The 19,455-nt window shown below is 37.1% G+C and overlaps 1 protein-coding gene across 1 annotated transcript; it reads left to right on the top strand.

Annotated features, from left to right (window-relative positions):
• Nucleotides 1–6,458: 6,458 nt before the first annotated feature.
• Nucleotides 6,459–17,960, top strand: LOC139712258 (histamine H2 receptor-like). Its single transcript, XM_071624097.1, has 3 exons — nt 6,459–7,169; nt 13,455–13,508; nt 17,913–17,960. Exons 1-3 carry the CDS (start codon nt 6,459–6,461, stop codon nt 17,958–17,960), a joined length of 813 nt encoding a protein of 270 aa, XP_071480198.1.
• The last annotated feature ends 1,495 nt before the right edge of the window (nt 17,961–19,455 follow it).

Genomic DNA, 19,455 nt, shown 5'->3' with positions numbered 1-19,455 from the left:
ACTGGTTAAGAAAACAACAATAATTTATGTACTGCAACTCACGCGTTGAATTCAAGCGAAATTCATGATAATCATCAAATTGGACAATCGGCACAACCGTTTTTACCCGATAGTTTCCGTGTCAATGAGTCAAATCGTCGTTGACACCACGAAGTGGCACTTTGGCCAAAATCGCGTAGAAAATCAATTTTCTGTTTTCTTCATTTTTGTTATGTATTAGTTATTCTCTATCATTTCACAGAATCTCAGGTCAGAATTATGCTTATTTATGCAAAAACTGGTATTTCTACAAGTGGCACAAGGCACAAAAACGCAGATCAGTAATTTCACAAAGGTGGCACTATCGAATGTGCCGCTTCGTGGAATTAATTGCTCTGTGTGTTGGTTAGTTCACGAAGCGGCACATTACATAGACGCCCTGTGTTAAGACGTGCTACGCGCATCGTACGCGGACCACTTCCAGCCAAGCTACGATAATAATACGTCAATATCCAATGAAATACCAAGTACCATGTCATAAGAAGGTAAGAACTCTGGGTAGATTTTAGTCATCTATGATAATGGTGTTTATTTTGTCATACTTGAAATATTTGACTTGACATTGCAACGCTATCAGAAACGTAAGATTAGAGACGTTCAAGACAAGTGTCTGATGTTCCTACTGTACAACGCAACTTTCAAGTTAACCTGGGCCCACGTACTGTGATCCCTGTATGCTATGAGTTATCAACACCCCCCCCCCCCCCCAGAAAACATATAGGTCTACATGTATCAAATTCACGCTTGCCAGCATTACCATTTTTTTCCCCCTGGACAAACGTCTGTCCATTTAGACTTTCCCCTTTTTATTTGCTTGTCAGTTGCGTAGAAGTAAATGTGTATGATGTTCGTGCCTGTAGAAACGTCTAGTTTGTAGGCCGAGATGAAGTATTAATACCTGTACGGGCTGTACGCTGTTATTAAGAAGGGCTCAGAGGGGTCCGTTTTATGGAGTCATTACATATTTGAATCTCTCATAGATGTGTCTTATGAGCGAAAAGTCTCTCCTTAATAGGCTTTCATGAAACGGATCACAACCTTGTAATTTACATAGACATGAAACTAATATGCCAGGGAACAAAACATAATGTGATTATCTAGGCCTACACCCTCATTTGACCTAGTATCAAGATGTAGATAGACCCTAAAGCACGATGAAAGAAAACTCTAGACACCCATTTAAAATGAAGCAAAAAAAAAAATCATAGGGCTGTTTCCCGGAAAAAAATGGATTCCTAGCGTTCAGAGAATTATGCATTCAGGTTTTCAGGGAAACATCTTCACAGTCTTGTGCTACTTCATCGTTGAATACATATTGTGCCATTCTGGCAATGCATTTACCAATTTGAAACGTAACAGAGCAATTCAGAGTAATTTTGAAATTGTGTTTATTTTTTTTTTCTTGATAGAAAAGGCCCTGGATGTGTTAAGATTTCCAAGGTCACCAAGTCACATTATTCATGTAATAATTTACATGTCTGTGTTTCTGCAATTTAATTAATCCAGATACCAACAGTGCAGGGCACTTCATCTCCAGAATCACACCTCTACAGAAAGCAGTTCGGATTCAGAGGACAATGTTTCACCGCCAGTACTGTGTAACAAAAGTGTACTTCAGCAACAAGTGGAGAAATTATACATGCCAATCGTTGCAATGTTTTTCTTTTTTTTTTCTCAAGACTCTCAAGCATAAACACCCCTCCCTAACATCTTTACCACCAATATTTGGCAGTGATGTCAGGCCTTACTTAAACTCATGTGTCCATGTAATTATTTCAAATGGTCTTTAGGTTTTAGTTATCCTCTGGTCGTAAGATTGATGATGAGTGACATGTTTAGCAAACAAAAGCACATGCCTGGAGCAATGTGGTTTTCTTATTTTATTAAAAATATTCGAAGAACTATGAATCAAACAAAATTTGGTACTATGTTTCACCACTGTAAATGTGACCGTGCATCACAAAGCGAACTAAAAGTCGCACCCCTTTATTTTACGCGAGGACTCAAAAAAAGTAAAATGGGTCAACCTAGTCAGTCTTGAGTTTTTCATATTTTCTGAAAGAGCAATCCTTGTACATTATTCTTCAGTTTTGGATCATAACATGAATGGGAGAGTGTGTTTTCAGCAGTTTTTCTACAACCATTTTTTTTTTTGGGGGGGGGGTAACAGAATGATCAGGTATGTCTTAAGGTCCTCTTTTCATTTCCTGAAATCCTTTACTCACTATTCACTTTCAAGTTTAATAACTTTTGAAAGGATAATTGTACTGCTTTGAAAATCGACATTAATTGAGGGCAGAATGTGTTAATAGAACATGCGCAATTTCAGTTCAATCTGATAATTCCTTCATTGTTGTCCCGGTGGTTTACATCCTGCGTTTGTCCCTTTCATTGCATAGCTAGCACGACTTGGTAAAGATTAATTGCTTGAATAGACCCTGTTCTTCAAAGCCTCTTTTCTCAGTTCAATCTTTTTCAGAGTGTGTGCTTTCTTTCTAGTATTTAGATAGGTTAGGGGAGACCATTTGAATTTAGTTATACATCATTTTAAAGCTCAGAGTCTGCTCTAAAAGAATCTGCCCTCAACTGAAAATCAATGTCTGGCGACTTTTTGTCGGTTTTGTGATGCAGGGTCACAATGTAATATAGAATGCGCAACACTTTACTGTTAACTCCATATTTTCAATCAGTTAGCTTAATGATAGTATCCATAATATTTATTATATATGATATACATTGTATATTATCTCTTGTGTATTTCAGTCAGTTAAAAAATCATTCCTTGAATAATTTCTTTTTGCCTTTATTTCCACATTGAAAAATAATTCATTTGTTAAAAAAAAAAGAAATGAAAATTCGTAAAGTTCGAATTTACTTATGCCATTCGATATACCGTTCCGTACCATTCTTATTGATTTAGTGCTTATCGATTCATATTTTGACAAACATTCTGAAACAGGCATAATGAATAATTACATATCCAAGTGCACGAAGAGGATCCAACTGATATAGGGCCTACTGGGAAAAAAATAGAATATTTGCTAGGTAATAAGGGGCATGGTCAGTTTCTTGGAATTGTTCTGGTTTTGAGGTTGTCGTTTATATTTGACATTCAAAAAAAATGGTGTATTCATTTAATTATTTCACCTCCTGAGCCGTTATATACCGCTCAAAGTCAGTGATCTAATTAAACGTAGAATTAGTGATCGTTGGTGCGTTTTAAAGTGCTGATATGCAGGGTAATGGACGTTGGTGTTAATTAAGGGGACGCAGGTATATGTTCCACAGAATTATTAATTTTCTTCCGCTTATCTGAATCTTAATCTGGCAGAGAAAAAAAGAAAGAAACTACACTGTATTGTTATTTTAACCCGTTCCGCAGCTAGCCTTTCCGGCAACGTGTGTATAGAAATACAATTATCTATTCTGTCAAATACCTTCAGAATATGATTATGTTATAACAATAAGCGGACAATGTAGTTTTCAAATGAACTGTCAATTTTGTAATACTAAATTTCGATTACATGTTTGAAATGTAAGCGCTTATTCAAGTCTGAAGTGGTATAAAAGATAGTTTTCATTGCTTTATCAACTGACCATTTTTCTTTGTCAGTGAAGAACGAAATAAAATATGAAGTGTTTCAGCACTTAACAAAAAAATTGTGGGGATCGATTTTATCATTTCTTTCGTACATTCTTTATTCAACCTTTATCATGTGGATTTGGTTTTGTTTTGCTAGTTTTTTTTTTCTTGTATAGACGAATGAAAGTAGCGAGTATTCTATTGGAATAATAAGTATGATAAAAAGAGACTGAATACGGGCAGTTGATGGGGTATGAGGAGGGCATGAGATTGTTTCCAGGAGAGAGAGAGCCGGAGAGAGAGAGAGAGAGAGAGAGAGAAATGTGAGAGAGAGAAAGTAGACTTAACTGTAAAATAAAGTCTGCATGTGAAGTTATGAGACGTTAATCATAACTGTGAGCATCGTGAAACATAGAATTAAGCAAGAAAAAAGATCAGTATACATTAGAGTAAATGTACAGAAGTGAATAATTCTGATTGGGAATCAACCCCTTGTCATTATATAAAAACAGAAAGCCCTGAACATAACAGCAACACTACTTGTTTTTTATTACATGCAATTGTTCTTGTGATATATAGCCAAGAAGACATTTGGGGTTTATAATGAAATGGCGAAACTGTCTACATTTTTACTGTAAAGGCTGCACAAATGATTGCAAGTAATTTCGGAAATTGCAACACGCGCGAATACCTCATTGTTGTGAACAAGGCGCACGTACGGTACGTCGTGCGCGCGTGCAATGTGCCACTTCGTGGAATTAATGAAACCTCGATTTGGGCGTGTGATTTCCTTCACGAAGCGGCACATTATGTTTGCAACTTTATGGTGCTAATATATTTTCTCCTCGATTTGAAAAAATCATAGTAGCCGGTGAGAAAAATACCCTTCTTTCTTTTCTGGTCAATAAACCATACACATATCCCCTAAAACCGATCGTAAGAGCAATTTCAAGATCGCATCTCAGAAAACCTCGTATTGTACTCGATAATACACAGGACACAATGGGGCGCGGCCCAATGTGCCACTTCGTGGAAACAATCGGACCGCGGTTTACGCGTATGATTTATTCCACGAACCGGCACAATTGTTTCCTGCCTCGCCGTCGCAATATTTCACCTTCATTATTTAAAATTGGTATGTGACTGTAAAGAAGAAGTTCTCCTCTTTCCGTTCATGTACAATTTGTCATGTTTAGTTACAGAAATCCACTCGATTTGACGATTTCAAAAATTGTAAAACTTTAATTGCGTTTTTCTCGAAACGCGGTATTCGTGAACCCCGCGCCAAAGTGCCACTTCGTGGTGTCAACGACGAAATGTGCACAAAAGTCACACACATAGCTAGAGACATCATCGGACAAAACTGGTTGACAGTACATGGCCGTATGGCGAATGACTAACATGTTTGGACTTTAATTTACCGGTATAAGTTTTCTCTCACGCGAATTCGACTATACGTAGTTCACTGTATAATACAGTAGTATAATTTACATGGTTTGATTACCGCACTCTGTCTGCTACATCACATCAAGGAGGTATAAGGCCTGGCTCACCTATAGTACTTATACCATACTTAAACGATCACACAAAACATAATATCGTCTCATAACCATGGGTAGACTTGTTCTATTTAAAACACCGTTACTTATGTCGGCCATAGCTGGGGGGGGGGGGGGAGGAGGGGGAGGGGGTACTTCCAAAATAAAAACAACAGATGCTTCAATGGGATATGCAATGAATCAGGTGTATTTTAACGCCGCAGTGTATAAAACATTGTTGCATCATGACTCTGACTCATACACCCCCCTTATGTCTGGAATAGACATTGGAAAAAACAGAAAAAAAAACTGCACCCAAACCGAACAGCTCTACACAGTACACCCTGCACTCCGGCTCTGCGGTGTAGTACATGACATACGCGGAACGTTGTTAATGCATTTATTATTTAGTGTTCTGTCAAGAGGCGTTCTGATTGGTTCACAAAAGTCTAGCAACCTACTCAGCCTCTTTTCGATACCTCAGTCACTGGTATACCGAGACCATAAATCCGCTCATCTGTATATTCCACAGTCAAGCTCAATGATGGTCACTTCATTCGCTGCACGATAATTTCTTGCGAACTATAACCAGGACTATCGACTGGCTTCGGCAGAGACTTGGTCAGAAGTATTCCATAAAAAACAATTTGTACGTGAGAAAAGCCGGTCTTCCAAACCGGTTTCAAACTTTTAGAGATTATAGTTATATTACGGTAAGCAATGACAGAATACAGTATTATTCTGACATTAATTGGCTCACATGACGCGAAAAAAACAAAACTGATACCCTTTTAGACGAGAATCAAGAAGCAGGCGGGATTCTTTGATAAAAAGATATTATGTCTGTCTTTGGATCTCAGTGACAGATTTTGGTTTGGTTTCATCTTCATTTCGTTTCTGCTCCAGTCGGAAAGTGCTTTGACTGACAAAAAAAAATGTTGCTTTCCAAATGATTTTCGTAATCGGAAGAGCCTGTATAAACAATCTCTAGGGACTCATGGATATATGGCTGCTACATGGATCATGTGGATAGGAGGTCACATCACGACTCTTACTTGTGACAAACAGGTTTGTTTGGTAGAAGGCAACCGCTTGGTAAGAACAGAAACCGACAAATCTGTAAGCGGAACATTTTCTTTTCTCTAATAGCCCAGTTATTTTTATCGATGCCATTATACTTCAAATGAACTTGTAGACAAAAATCCTGAGTTACGGTGAGACCTTGAGTTTGCTGAGAACACAATATGGAATTTTCTAACACATCAAGTTTTACACCACAGCACATATATTCCACCCTGATGGAAACGCCCCTCCATCGGTCTCTGATGATTGTCGCTTTCACACCTCTCGTCATCGTCATCGTAATCGGCAACGCTCTAGTCATGCTCGCCATACGAAGGGAACCGACGCTGAGGGAACCACGCTACCTTCTCTTGGCTTGTCTGGCCATAGCGGATCTCTTGGCGGGTCTGGTTGCCATACCTGTAGAAGTCTTCAGCAGAATAGTTCGTAGTCAAGCTACGTGCATTTTGGAAAATGCAGTGTATTTCACAATGTGCTCCTCAATCTTCACTGGGGTATCATTTGTGGTCATCGTACTGGTGAATGTAGACAGATATGTCGCCATAACTCGACCCCTGCGATACGTCTCCATGGTTACATCCAGACGAGTGGTCATGGTGATTGTTGCTGTGTGGGTGGTTAATTTGATGCGCGGTTTCATGCTTACCCTTTCGTTCAGCGGGGTCCAATTCGTAATTACGTATTGCACTTTAGGCATGCAAGAGCCAACAGGAGGAGAGAGCAGAGAGATCAGTAAGTCACTCCGCATATTTGTCGACGTCCTCAACATCATCAGCGCTGTCATTGCCATGATATGCCTCGTCGTCATCTGCAGTTGCAACCTCCGCATCCTCATAATCGCCAAATCCCAGGCGCGGCGAATCCAGAGGGCGGCTCATGACCACCCCATAGGCATCCCTCCTCCGGGACCAAAGTTCAAGCAAGAGGTGAAAGCAATACGCGCTATTCTATTTCTCGTAGTCATCTTCTGCGTCAGCTTATTTTCATCATGGATTTGGTGCGCAGTCCAATATTTCTTTGACGTGAGTCATCTTGCTTTCTTACTCGGAAGCGACATCAGCTTTTTCTTCCTAAACATCAGCTCGGCAGCGAACCCCTTCATCTACAGCACTAAAGATCCGTTCTTTCGGAAGGCGTTTAGGAAGATGTTCCCAGTCTTTTTCAAGTAGCTCGATGGAAACAAAATAAAAGTCGATCTGGAGCAGAATAATCATAATCTCCATTAATTCAGCTTGAAAAAAAAATGTGTAACAGCGCTTGGGGGGGGGGGTTGTTGAGGGAGGGAGACCTCACGTAAACAACTGATTCAAGCTAAGCAGAGATAACTTAGCCAATTTGTAGCGGCGAGTCATAAATGCGAATTAAAGTGAGTTTCCTGAAAAAGGCACAGGCGATAACTCGTGTAACCCTCTTTATGTAACTCGGGAAAACTCGCGATAACTCAACGTGGATCGGCGCGTATAGTTATAAATCTGTTTGAAGTCTCATGCATGTCCTTAATGTTTGAACATGTAGGCTACAAAAAAAAAAAAAAGTTTGGTTACTCTTTGCAGCTCGCCACAACCCGTGTTGAACTCGCAATACAGTCGCATTAAGGCCGTGTCACACCTTTCTGGGCAAACCTTGCGTGCGACTTGCGAAGAACAATTTTTACTTCCCGGAGGTCCCCGCACATGACCCGCACATGGCAGTACCTAGCACGTACCTCATCCGTAATTACCTGGAGTTCTTCACCCAAATCCTATTTAACCCCAGCCAAGTTTAGGCCCTGTCGCTTGTTGCATGTGGGGATTTTCCAGCACCCAGGACAATTTTTTGCAGGCGGACAAGGATTTGGGCAGGTTTCGCATGCGTCTTACCTGCTGGACCCGTGCTATTTACGTTCTACTTCTGTGTGACCTGCGTGTCAGGCGCATCGGTTGCGAGTGAGGGGTGACAACTCGGTGAAGGAATCCCGGCAGTCTGAAGGAATGCGAATGCGTGGGATTTACCTGCGAGGTGCTGCCGCTAAGGGAATCCTACTGGCGTTCTGCGTGGACCTCTGCGGGCAATCCCGGAAAAAAAAAAGTTGTGGTTATGCTCAAAACTTGGCTGGGGTAAATCGGACTTGCGTGCGCACCTCCGGGCAACTATACGGGCGAGATACTCGCAAGGTACTGCCAGGTGCGGACCAACTGCTGGGAGATCTGGGTAGCAAAAAAAAAAAAAAAAAAATCCCCGCGAGTCAACCCGCAAGGCTTCCCCAGACACGGTGTGACAATGCCTTGAGCATGCTCAAAACTCGTTCCGGTAGAGTCGCGGAGGCTGGCCCGCAGAGGAGCACGCAGAACATCAGTAAGAGGCCCTTAACGGCATCACCTCGCAGGCAACTCCCACGCAGGTACTTGGCAGCTGTAACGCAGGTACACGTATGTCACTCGTACCTGAAAATGGATTGGTTTCAACGCTCTCACGCAGGTCACACGGAATACACGCAAGTAGCAGGTATATAGCATGCGTCTAGCAGTATTTACCAGTATGGAACTCGCCAACATCCTTGTATGCCTGCAGAAAATTTTCCTGCGTGCTGGAAAATCCCTACTCGCAACAAGCCCGTGTAGCTTACCCGGAAAGATGTAACAGGCCTTTACTCATACACTGAAATCACGCGATTTCTCGCAAGTTGACGGTCTCGATAGCTCGCCATACTGAACACTGCAACACGGTATACTTTCTTTACACTTTTCCAACGGGTATATCCTCGCGAGTTCATGTATATTCACTCATTTTGATTATCCGTTCAGTGGATCATGGTGTTGCTGTAAATTTGCTTGGTTAGTTTCTGTTGTCATTGAATATTTAATGAATTGATTGATTGATTGATTGATCGATTGATTGATTGATATTGATCTGCTCACTGTGTCAGGGTATTACGTGTTACTGTAAATTTGATTGGTTTGTTTCTCTTTTGATTGACTAATGATTGAGTGATTAATTGATAAATAATTGATTGATTGATTGATTGATTAATTAATTGATTGATTAATTGATTGATTGATTGATTGATTGATTAGTTGATTATTTTACTTTATCATACACAATGGTACATTGGATATTACCGTATAACAAAATACACATAAAAGGTACATTCAAATACAAACAAAGACATTACACAAACATGGACTGAAAGTGCCTTGTTAGAGAATAACGAAGTTACAGCAGACCCATTAAATAATCGTGATAAAAGCAGTGATAATCTTTTCTTATCAGGGACTATATTTTGGTATCACTTTACTGTCACCTACACAATGATTCAAACGTCAATAGGCCTATGATAGTAATCTTCCCTACATTAACAAAATAAATAACTAAAAACCTTCCTTGTATTAAGAGCGGTTTTTTTTGACACACTTCATTTTTTTTTTTCAGGAGAATTATTATGAATGCGCTTTTAAAGTATGAAGTCATGGGCCTTCCACGGTTATAGATTACAGCACTTTTGGTAACCACAATGCATGACATACACAGAGACAGATAGGCCTCTAGTCATATACATTGTATATCCTACTTGTATATACACGTTTGTGTTTGTATCATCTCGTAAACAAGTGAACGGTATATCAAGCATGTTAAATTGTTCTTTTTTTATATGATTTTTTTTTATTCTGTGTCATAACAAAAGAAATAATGGTTAATTTACAGGGAAATCTCGTAACGAAGTTCTCAGGTCCGCTAGTTTTCTTTCGTAATATCGAAATTTTACGAAAGCCGAACATTAAGACATTCATAGATGATATTGTTTTGAGACCTTAATTTTTACCGCATGGTAACGAGATGTTTATACTACAGTACATGTTCTTTATAACGGGATCACTGTATTAGAAAAAAATACTTTAACAAGTGTCCTTATTCTAAATACACTTAAATTGTTCAAAACGCATGTCTGATCGATCAACTTAGTTGATGTAAGAACAACATCCACGCTAGCCCACATTGAGATGAAAAAAACAAACACAGTTTGCTCGACAAAGTTAAGTCTATGCGGCATTATATTTTTATTAGAATAGTATTTCCGTTGAAAGACGAGAAAGAGAGAGAGAGAGAGAGAGAGAGAGGGGGGGGGGAATCTTTATCATTGCGGTCAATATACGAGGTATTATTTTGTAAATATTTTCTCCCATCATAATGCACTATTGTATGCGTATGCGGTGTATGCGTAAACACAAGGATTGTTCAAATCAGGTTGTCGCAATCCTCGTTCGAAGAGTATCAAGTTTGCGATCATAGATACCATACACACACCTCATGCGAGCATACAGTTCAGCTCAGTTCAAGTTTGCGTTGATGATGTGCGTTCGCTCAATATCAACTTTAGAATGAAAATATGTTTTTCAAATTTAAATTCATACAACTTTCTTTGTTGTCGATCAACTTTACTGATACTTTAAATTTAGTCTTTGTCTGATGTTACTCTACTATTTTTTATTTAAACTCAATCAGGATGTTGAATGCACTTTTATAATTGTAGTATTTGAAGATTTTGATCGCTAGCTAGAAAGGTAGTCCATCATCCGATAGAGCAAAATAATGCCTTTTAAGCGATACCTTACTTCTTGCATAACAAGGAATTCTTTTAAAGCTGTCATAATTTTTATATTCAAGATGTTCCACATTTTCTTATTGATTGATAGATTGATTGCTTGATTTGCTTTTAGGTCAACCATGGATATTTTTATTCTCGACTGATAAGCAAAAATCAGAAAGAGCTTTCATCAGCTAGATCTAGCGGAGAGAATTTTTCTCGTTTACATGATTTGATTTCATACACAGATGTCAAGCAATATCAAGGTTAATCTGCTCAGTGTATTCTGGCGTACTTCCAAATACACACAAACACATTAAATCACTGGACCTAAAATCCCAGCTCACTACTGGGTAATAACCTTACAGTGAACAGGGGCGGATCCAGGAATTCTGTAAAGGGGGGGGGGGCGTGACTAATATTTCTGGTGCCACTTCCGGGTTTCATTTCATTGTTTTTCTTTTTATTTCTTTTGCTTTTTATGAAAAATAAAGGGGGGGGGGGGGCGTGCGCCTGTTGCGCCCCCCTCTGGATCCGCCACTGGTAAAGCCTATTACCGATAATGATAACAATCATGAGAAAGACAGTGATCAGGTGATAGCTTTACTCACATTATCACACCTTTCTGTCACTTTTACTCAAAATGTCCTTTCTCTAATTTGCTTTCTATTTGATACACAAATTATTTATATATAATTAAAGGACTATAGTCACCCTTCGTCACTTTACTTATGAATTAACATAACTGTCCAAGAACAATCGACGGTAATTAAAATTGTCCGTATATTACAGTTGTGTAAAAACCATTTTGTTCATTAATATACAAACTGAACGCGTGTTATGATAAAGTCACAGACATTCCATGGCTAAAAAGATCATTGCAACTAATGCAATCATAATGCAATCACGATGGTATATGATAAAGATGGATAACCATATACATTATATCGTACTTCTATACAGGTTTTTTTGTTTGTATCATTTCATAAACGTACATCAACGGTATACCATGTATAGGTCGTATTTGTATGCATCTTATATGATCGGTCAGATCAATTAAATGAATACATACTGGGGAAAAAAAGGTATACGACTAAACTTTATAAATTATAGCGTCAATATCATGATTACACATGTATTGTTTAAAACGCATGTGTGACCGAACAACTCAGATGTGTAACTGAACGGTACAGCAATCACAATGCATGACGAAGAGGAATGTCAACGCATAACATTTGCGTTTGTGTCATCTCGTAAGCATGTTGTATAAACTTGTTCGTTTATAATCATGATATCTTATATGCTCGGTAAAAACATTATTAAATGAATACTGGAATATAGGTATAAGAACAAACTTTACCTATACTAATATAGGGCCTACTAAATACATATTGTTTAAAGGTATGTCTGATTGAACAACTAAGTCGATATTAAAACAATAATGTGTGTGTACATCGAGACGAAAAAAAAAACATGTATAAGACTTTGCTTGATAAACGAGTGAAAATGAACATTTTCACTCAAAATTCACTCCAATTCCACTCTAAATACACTTTTTTTTTTCCTTTAAGAGTGAATATTTTCACTCAATTTTTTTTTAGAGAGTGGCCCTCTCGCCTCATGTTTTTATGGCACAGAAAGCTTGTACCCAGGCTCTGCTGTATTATTTCACTTTAGATTGCAATATCAATATTTGAAGAGTTTGTTCGCAAAAACCGATAAGTCCATATTTGCCAAATGGAGATATTTGCGATTAAAGGTCAAGAAAAATAAAGAGAATAATAAGAAAATTTTTGCTTCTTTTGACCATAACTTCAAAAATGTACCTTTATATGTAGTGACCAATATATCATTTAAAAGGTATTATTTTGTACTTTATGACAGAGACCGTACTTCAAAATCTTCAAAAATGGACTTATCGGTTTTTGCGAACAAACTCTTCATTTATTCCTACCCAACCAGAAACGCTGAGAATCTTCAAATGCCCAAAGGAAGAACATCATTATTTCAGAAATCTGTGTTTTATGAAGGTCCGCCTATGGAATTTAAGACCAGACGATGTTTGTAAAGCTACCTCTTTTATTCATGTATTCAAACATAAACTGAAGGAGAATTCATACAGAATTATCATTCATAACTTCTCAACATACTTGGCTGGCATTATCTCATCTAATGATTATAATTCACTGTGTTTTTGAACTGCCTCTGTGATGTAAATGTAGTGTTCGTGTATCATTGCTGTAGATTATCTTTTTTTGCTCTGTTCTTACATCTGTTATTTGTTCATGTCTTTGTTTAAAAAAAAAAGAAGATAAGTATGAAAATGATTACCATAAAGGCATTTTTCCAATGTTTACGTGTGTCGGCCAGATTTTAAGGAAACTTCGTTGGCTGCTTCTCTTCAGCTTATCAGATATTATGTAGATATTATGTATTCCTTATATTCCTTTACTCGGTGTTTTGTCATTATTGGTTATCATTGTCATAATTGCTTATCATTGTCATTCTTTGATGTTTTTTTTTTTTGTGCCGATCAAATAAATTCAATTCAATTCAATATCAGTACCTGTTAACGCTATCCAGGGTAATAATATTGGTAGAGCCTTCTGGCAGTACAGTGTCAACACTGAAAAACCTACCCTGAATAAAGAAGACCATAATTACTATTATATCCGCTATCGTTTTCATGATGATGATTATTATCGTTATCATTATCATTATTGTTGTTCCAACAGCATTAATATTATTGTTAACGTTGATATCAATATTACCATTCATATTAATGCTGTTATTGTTATCATTATTAATATTACTACTACAACTTCTATCCCTTGGAGCATAACACCTGGATTAAAATATTAAAAAGAAGAAACAAAATGAAGTCAGAAATTGTAGGGGAAATTGTTGATAAGTTCCCATAAAAGTGAAGTAAATGATATGACATACGTGGGAGCTAGAAGCAATAAATCGGATTCTAATGCCTCGACGAGTTAACACTTAGATTTTGTCTCTCTTCATGCGTGCTCCGTGATGTAAACATTTCATGAAATCTATGACATGTAGAATTAACACAGGCATGAGCAGGAGAAGAACGAAATCATAATACAGGCTGTTAATATGCTAACAGCAACAGCTACACGCTCTGCCTTATATTGCTGGAGTGAATTGCTGCTGAATTATAAATCTATAATTTAGATTGTGGCAATGGCGGAAAGCAAAAACACTCCTCGTTTCCTGGCCTCCTGTTAATAGAATACCGTGAATCCGAATGTGCAATACATTTACCGACATTCATTCATGATTCATTTCTTCATTTCAACACGGGAAGTGTCACTCTGCATAAGCTGTTTCCCACGGTTCCGTGCATAGAAGTCATAACAATTAAAGATTCAAAAGTACAAACGAATCAACACAAACAGTAGAAAATAATAACTATATACAGCACAACAATCCAATCATAAACACAAAATAATGATAACAATGATTGGGTTGAAAATGAATGTCAAAAAGGAAAACAACGAAGAATAATGTTATAACGGAACATCATAATTAATACAAAACAAGAAACGATCAAGATTATTTAGCAAGTACAAGCACAAATAAATTTTCGTTTTGTCATTTTATATTTCATGTAAACATGTGATAATTGATTTCATCCACGCTCACATGCATATGCACAATATTCGTATACATACAGAATCACATATACATAACTAAAACACATAGATCTAAGATTAATATTTCGAAAGTATTACCTATAAGATTAAGGTTACACATTACTTTCAAGTTAATTGGTAACGAATTTTGAACTTTGACCCCTCGGTAAGAACGACTTCTGGGCATAAACTCCTGCAAGTGTTCACACGCATTATTTAATCCTCTTCTCTGTTGAAACCCTGTTGAGATAAGGATCTATTCAAACTTGCACAAGTTGATCCTCTTATTAAACAATCAGGCTTAGATTCAGAATTATTGAGAAGCTATACAGACCAACAACAAGGCTTGCAAAGTTTAACGTAGAGTGGCAGCGAGCACGTGCCAATCAAATACCAAATCAATCAAATCAATCAAATCAATCAAATCACGCATACCTGGAATCAGATAAGTTGCAGTGTTGAGACTGACATGATAATTATGCATTTACAATGACCTAAGATGTCTTGCTACGGACAGAGGTCAAGAGAAAGTACAAGTAGGTGTAAACATTTTGTTTGTATTATTTTTCTTATTTCAACACAGTTTGGCACTATTGCATCACATTCTACAGTGTGATGTGAAACAGATATACTAGATTATTTGTTGGAAAAAGGCGTTCGATGTTATTCCTCACAATATTAGATACCTAGAAAAGTAGAATGTTTAGGAATTTCAAGTTGTGAGTATGATTGATTTATATGTTATTTTCATGAAGGAATACAGTGTACATCTTTCAATCAAAAGTACGATTCACATGTTGTTATGAAATCAGGGGTCTTTAAAGGTCCATTCTGGACCCTCTGATTTCTTGATTGTATATTTTGAAATTGAAAATTTTCAATTGTGGAATATAATTTTTTTACGGAATTGTCATTATATGCGGATAATACAGTATTGCTTACAAATGGACTCGTACAAAAAAAAAATCCAATAAAATTGTCAGTTATTTTGATATCATTGAAAGATGCAGGTTAGAAAGTAATAGTTTGTTTTTGTATTCTGACCAAACTAGCGTAATGCTTTGGTCTAAAACGAAAATTGAAAAACAAAGTATCAATAATAATGTAAAACGATATATTAGAAAGTACTGATAGTGTTAAATACCCGGCGGGAATATCAGATTCACAGTCACCTTCGACCAATCATATACACGTGGTATAAGTTATCTCGAGTAATCGAACGTGTTCGCCATATAACAGATCACTACCAAAAAGAGAGTTGGTCAATTTGAATTTTGCTCTCATATTGCCCAACGTGTAAAAGATTCAAAGGATGCAGTATAAGTATGCGTGATAATTGCTGGTTATACACCCCATGTGTTCTTTGCTTAGAACATTAATAAGACACTTTGTTTATGAAAACAAAATCAAACCCTGTTTAAGAAAGAAATGAATTACGATGGTTCTTTGTGAAAACCCTGATCAAAGCAGACAGACCTCCCCTTTCCTTTCTCTATTCTTCTTTGCTATCTCTACGCAAGCCATCCCTCCCTCAAATTTTCTATGAAGGGCTGCAATCAAATCAAGGAGATTAATTAAGCAGATGCATACTTCTTTACCATTCATTGTAAATCGATGGAACGTTTTGTTGCATATTATTGTAAAACCAATGGAGACACAAGTATTTTGTAATCAACATAGTATGTACAATGGTACCGACGATGTGTGCACACAGTGTACATGACCCTACATGCATGTACAACGATAATGCAGGAACCATAAATCAAATCAACTCAAATCAACTCAACAATGTTGCATAGTCACCTTATCCGTCATAAGGTGTTCCCTGTGTCCTTTAATTATTTCTATAAATATAACCCGCATCGGCAAGTGTTTTAAGTCGATTCAGCGGAGTACCCGTTTAAGCGGTACGCGATTAAGCGTAGAGTACTGTATTATCTGTGTGTTATTAGTTTATTATGTAACTTTCATTATCTGTTCAATGGATCATGGTGTCGTTGTAAATTTACTAGGTTTGTTTCTCTTTTGACTGACTATTGATGGATTTAGTACCTATACGTTATTGTTCAGTTATTCACAATTTAAAATTCTACTAAGAAGAGGTTTTTTCATATGTTAATAGGCCTAAATTAGGTGTGTGTATGTAATCTAATTTTAGTAACCATGTCTTCATGCATTACAACATTTTGCTGGTATGATAGAATGTGATTCAGATTCATCAATAGGGAATAGGATGTAGTATAAGCGGTAGGACATTAGGAAAAGATTAGAATAGGATTAGGTTTATAAGGTACATCAATCCAAGATTGTGTTTGTATAATCTCATAACTATAATTTTTCAAAGGCCCAATAAAAAAAAAACATTATACGTTCTTAAAAGGTTGTCTGGACATTCTAGACGGATATGAAAGGTTCTCTAAACGTTCTGGAACGGGTCATAGGACTTTTTAGACGATCTTAAAACGTTTTTGAACGGTCTACATGGTTCTTAAAGGTTTTCTGGACGTCCAGAGAACGTCCAGAGGACGTTTTGAATATTCTTAAAAGGTTTCACTGACGTGTATAACGTCGAAAAGGTTTTCTGCAGGTCCTCAAATATTCTGAAAGGTTTTTTATTTTTTAACGTTTAAAAAAATCATAAAATCCATTTGAAACGTTTTCAATACGTCGGAAACCTTCCACAAAAGACGTTCTGAAAATATTTTGACAAAATATCCAAATAACGAACTTGGAACGTTTCCTGAACGTTCAGAAAACGTCAAAATGTAGCTGGGAACGCAAAGGATGGAAGCATTAATGTGCTCACGAGAAACACGAAAGTAGGAGATTGATTTTTTGTTGACTGCAAAAGCTATTATACGTTTTACCTCCATCTACTAGAGTGAATTGCTGTTGAATTATACATCTTTTCTATTCATTTACAATTGTGGCAACGGCGGAAAAACCCCACTATAATCCATGTTCCTTAATTCCTGTTCATGGAATACAAAGATACCTAAAATGCACTGCAGATACTAGGTGTGACAAAAATAATTTCCGACTTTTGATCCTTAACATTTCAAAAACTGTATATCAGATAACACTGACATTGACAAGAGCAATAGCTGAATAGTGTACAATTTTGTTGGAGGCAATTTCAAAATGACAGCATAATTCAGTTTCATTAAAGTTGAACATTATTTTGTCAGTTAGGTTTCAGATTTTGCTCTATTTTCAACCCTCTGTACAAAACTTTAACTTTGCACAGAAGTCAATTGGTGTGTATGGAAGTGTGTAGTTGACACCCAAACAATCGTCCTGAACAATGACCAAGATTTGAATGCTCCATTGTTTATTCATGAGAGATTGCACCATCACAGCTAGTCTTCATTCACTCTGAAATGTGGTGTATGTAAGCACGTGGAAACATGTGCTTACTTTTTCTCATGTGTATGCATTTCACCCTTTGCTAGGAATTCAGACTAGCACCGCAAAGGCAACCCATCATGAACAAACAGTAAAGCATTCATGTGCCTCGATCGGAGCAGGGCACTGATCAGATGGCATCCAGGTCCATTGTTCGGGGTCATTGTAAGTACACACTCACATACACATCGTTAATTCCTGTGTAAAGTTCAACAGGTTTTGTACAGAGGGTTAAAATTTGACCAAAATCTGGAACCTATCTTTGAAATCATGGATATCATGAAACTGATCTAGGTTTTCATATTCACAAAATCACCTCCTACTAAATTGTACACTATTCCGCTATTACTCATATCAATGAGAGTTTTTTTTTTCTTCTGATATATAGCTTTTGAGCTATTAAGCACTTCCATCACCATTTAGTGTTGAATAGAAAATAAAGTCATCCAATTTGATTTATAGTTGGGAATATCTTGTCATTTTAAAGGTATGAATAATAGACATTATGTTGATGAGGGGGCTTTTTCACGCTGTGATGAGGCTTAAAAGTATATTTAATGTGGCTGGGAATAATGTTTGAGTCTAAATATAGGATTGCATTTCATGATAATGATAATGATAATGGGAGAGTCCTTGAAGATACGATTGATCATGTTCGTGTTAAAATAGATGAGTATGGGTTTTCCCGGCCAATTTCGCATTTGTGCCAGTCCATTTTGATAAAAGGGTCATTCAATTTAGCAAAAATCCTCGTCACTGCACATTCTGTTATTCAAAATTGCAAGTTGGTCGTTCAATTCAGCATTTCCATCTATGATCTTTGCACTTGTGCCTTTCGAATTCGTAAAACGGGCATTTAAATTGGCACGTGCTCTTCAGTCATTCGCCAGCACTGGCCGAAAGGGGTATTTCAGTCATTCAATTTCGCGTATGGGCAGTCAAATTCCAAACAATAAATGTTCATTCAAATTAACGTCATGTTATTTCTTTTTTTGAAAATGTGATAACATTTAAACGTATATTTCCATGCGACTTTTTGTTTCATCCACGCATGTTTGCACTGTTAAGCAGCAAAAGTATCATATTTTTGACAATATATAACTCGAGTTTGTTGTTCTGTAACGCTTCTTTTCTTTCACACATGTCATTTTAGGCCTACATGTACCAATACTACAGATTAACTTCATCTTCTTTACAGTCATGACAGCACAAGTTAGATACAGACGTATTTCTCAAGAAGACAGAAAAAGGGTTATAGGAACATTTGATGATCATAACCTTGACTTCCTAGAAGTGGCCGACACACTCGGAATAAAGCACTCAACGGCCAGATAAGTTGTGGCCACATGACGCACTATCTTCGGATTGGAAGACTCACTAAGCACATTGAAGAAAAAAAAACTGTTGCCAAAATCTCTAAAATGAGCACGAAAATATGAAATGTAATGACGCTTGCAAAACAATAACTATGTTGAAGAAAAGAATTAAGAAAGAACCAAAGCATAAACATGCGTGCTAAATTGACTGCAAAAGATGTTAAATTGGATGCCCAAAAAGTAATTTGAATGCTCCAAAATGAATTTGAATGAA

Source organism: Diadema antillarum, unplaced genomic scaffold (assembly GCF_040938485.1).
Source record: "Diadema antillarum isolate AM-2024a unplaced genomic scaffold, OU_Dant_1.0 seq00001779_RagTag, whole genome shotgun sequence".
Classification (NCBI taxonomy): Eukaryota; Metazoa; Echinodermata; class Echinoidea; order Diadematoida; family Diadematidae; genus Diadema; species Diadema antillarum.
The sequence above is the reverse complement of the archived record's forward strand: the minus strand, read 5'-3'. Positions and strand labels throughout refer to the sequence as shown.